The sequence below is a fragment of the Octopus bimaculoides genome, chromosome 29 (genome assembly GCF_001194135.2).
Source record: "Octopus bimaculoides isolate UCB-OBI-ISO-001 chromosome 29, ASM119413v2, whole genome shotgun sequence".
Lineage (NCBI taxonomy): Eukaryota > Metazoa > Mollusca > Cephalopoda > Octopoda > Octopodidae > Octopus > Octopus bimaculoides.
The window spans coordinates 910235-912686 of NC_069009.1; the positions used below are offsets into that span (position 1 = coordinate 910235).

Genomic DNA, 2452 nt, shown 5'->3' on the forward strand with positions numbered 1-2452 from the left:
ATTTTATCTTCCAATATAAAAACACTCGAAAACATGTCCAAAAATGTGTTTTCAAGTGTGTTTATATTGAAATATAGAGTTAGTTAACAATGTAAATCGTCCATAACTCACTGCAACTATAAGGATACCATGTCGTTTCCTTCTGGATCAAAAACCCCTGACTGAACATTCAAAGGGCCTTTTTTAATTGAATTTCTTTTTTTTTTTTTTTGCAGCTGCTGGTTACCCAACTCATACTTCTACGGTGCCTTCCTGGGTCCCGTGATGATCATTCTTACCTTCAACATCACCATGTTTTTTCTCGTTATGTACCGTCTCATCTCAAAGTCAAACGACAAGAAATTTGAACACGCATCAAACAAAGCACGTATTTTTGGCATGGCTGGTTCGTGTCTCCTACTTGGGGTGCCGTGTATCTTAGCATTCCTCTTATTTGACAAAACAACCAAACTCATTATTACCCTCTTGGCAATTTTCAGTGTCCTTCAAGGACTCTTTATCTTCATATTCTACTGTATATGCAAAAAGGATGCCAGACATGTCGTCTGCCTGTGTTTATGCAAACGAAACAAAGTACATCTGAGCCAAGCTCCGAAGGATATAAGAAGTAAGTGCAATTTGGTCTCTCTTGTCCTTGCCACCCTCAAAAACAATATTGTCGTGATGGGGGATAAACGCAAACATCGCTTCTGTCAGCACCACCACTATCAACATCACCATTCTCAGGACGGACGGACAGACATCGTCACATATACCAATTCAACTGTGGTTGTTGCCGTTATCGTTATCATCATCATCATCATCTGTATATGTATGTATAGATATATATATATATATATATGCTTATATGTAATATATATCTGTATATAAAATATGCATATGTATGTATAGATAGATATGCATATTTTATATACAGATATATATTACATATAAGCATATATACATATATATACATAAGGAGCACTCCATTGGTTACGACGTGGGTTCCAGTTGTTCCGATCAACGGAACAGCCTGCTCGGGAAATTAACGTGCAAGTGGCTGAGCACTCCACAGACACGTGTACCCTTAACGTAGTTCTCGGGGATATTCAGCGTGACACAAGGCTGGCCCTTTGAATTACAAGCACAACAGAAACAGGAAGTAAGAGTGAGAGAAAGCTGTGGTGGAAGAGTACAGCAGGGTTCGCCACCATCCCCTGCCGGAGCCTCGTGGAGCTTTTAGGTGTTTTCGCTCAATAAACACTCACAACGCCCGGTCTGGGAATCGAAACCGCGATCCTATCACCGCGAGTCCGCTGCCCTAACCACTGGGCCATTGCGCCTCCACTCTTTACGACATAGTCCCGATAATTAATTCCTCAACCTCTCACAGCTTATGTAACAACTAAATTGTGTTGTTCAACCATGCTTCTTCTTCATGTAACATCTTTTCACAAATGGCGAAGCAGCAGACGACAATTGTAGCTACATATATAAAATATAAGGGCCAGGGAATATTGAGTCAAAGCTTATTATTTTATATATAATTTCCACATTATGTTTCCAGGTTCAAGCTCCGGTAATGTAGCAGAAAGAAAAACAGAAGAAGCAAACTTATAAATGAAAATCAAAATATTTGCCTTCAAAAGTCACCTTTAACCGATTCATGCCGATCGTCTGTTTAAACTGACGCTTGATTTATAAGAGTATAAAACAAATGCTTGATACAAATTGTCATTTGTGTATGATCTGTATCAAAGAATGAAACGTGTTCTTAACGAGTATGCAGTCTGTATCAAACGGATTTCAATGAAATTTTTTTTCAGTTGTTATTTAGGTCAAAATAATAGTATCTGTGAATTTTCAGGCAATTTCATTCACTGAAAAAATTTCAGCACGAATGAGTCAATCATACGTTAAAAGGCTAAATTTACTTCTTATATCACAATAAAGATCTTTCACTATAACGTAGCTTTATTTTTACCAATCAATACAACACTATTCAACTAAAAGAATACTTAATCCACAATAAAGAAATTCTAAACAAAGTCAAGTGCATGACTATTGACTGATATTTTCTAGCCGCCAATTTCACCATATATTTTCTCAGTGTAATCTTTAACTTTGTTCTATAATGCAGGGGTTTTCAAACTGTGGTCCGCGGACCACAGGGGGTCCGCAAGGACAAGACAGGGGGTCCGTGGACAGCAAATACTTTTTATGGGCAATTTGATTTTATATATGCTTTTTAATCGAAATCTTTTCATTGACAAGAAACCTATTTGTTAAATACTGTTAAATAAATAAATGCAAAAATATATGTTATTTTAAGCAAATATTTATGTATAAATTTCATAAGCGTTTATAAGGGGGTCCCTAAGGTAAAGCCTGAAATATAAAGGGGTCCGCAAGTCAAAAAGTTTGAAAACCCCTGCTATAATGGACTAAATTGCTTTGATACTACAATCTATTC

At 36.9% G+C, this 2452-nt stretch overlaps 1 protein-coding gene across 1 annotated transcript in view; it reads left to right on the plus strand.

The window, feature by feature from the left end:
• LOC106877983 (adhesion G-protein coupled receptor G6) overlaps nt 1-2078 on the plus strand; it is a 13161-nt gene extending 11083 nt beyond the window's left edge. Inside the window, exons 13-14 of the mRNA XM_014927057.2 lie at nt 216-607; nt 1547-2078. Coding sequence (XP_014782543.1) covers nt 216-607; nt 1547-1599 — 445 coding nt within the window. The 3' untranslated portion in view covers nt 1600-2078. The remainder of the gene's footprint in view (nt 1-215; nt 608-1546) is intronic.
• The last annotated feature ends 374 nt before the right edge of the window (nt 2079-2452 follow it).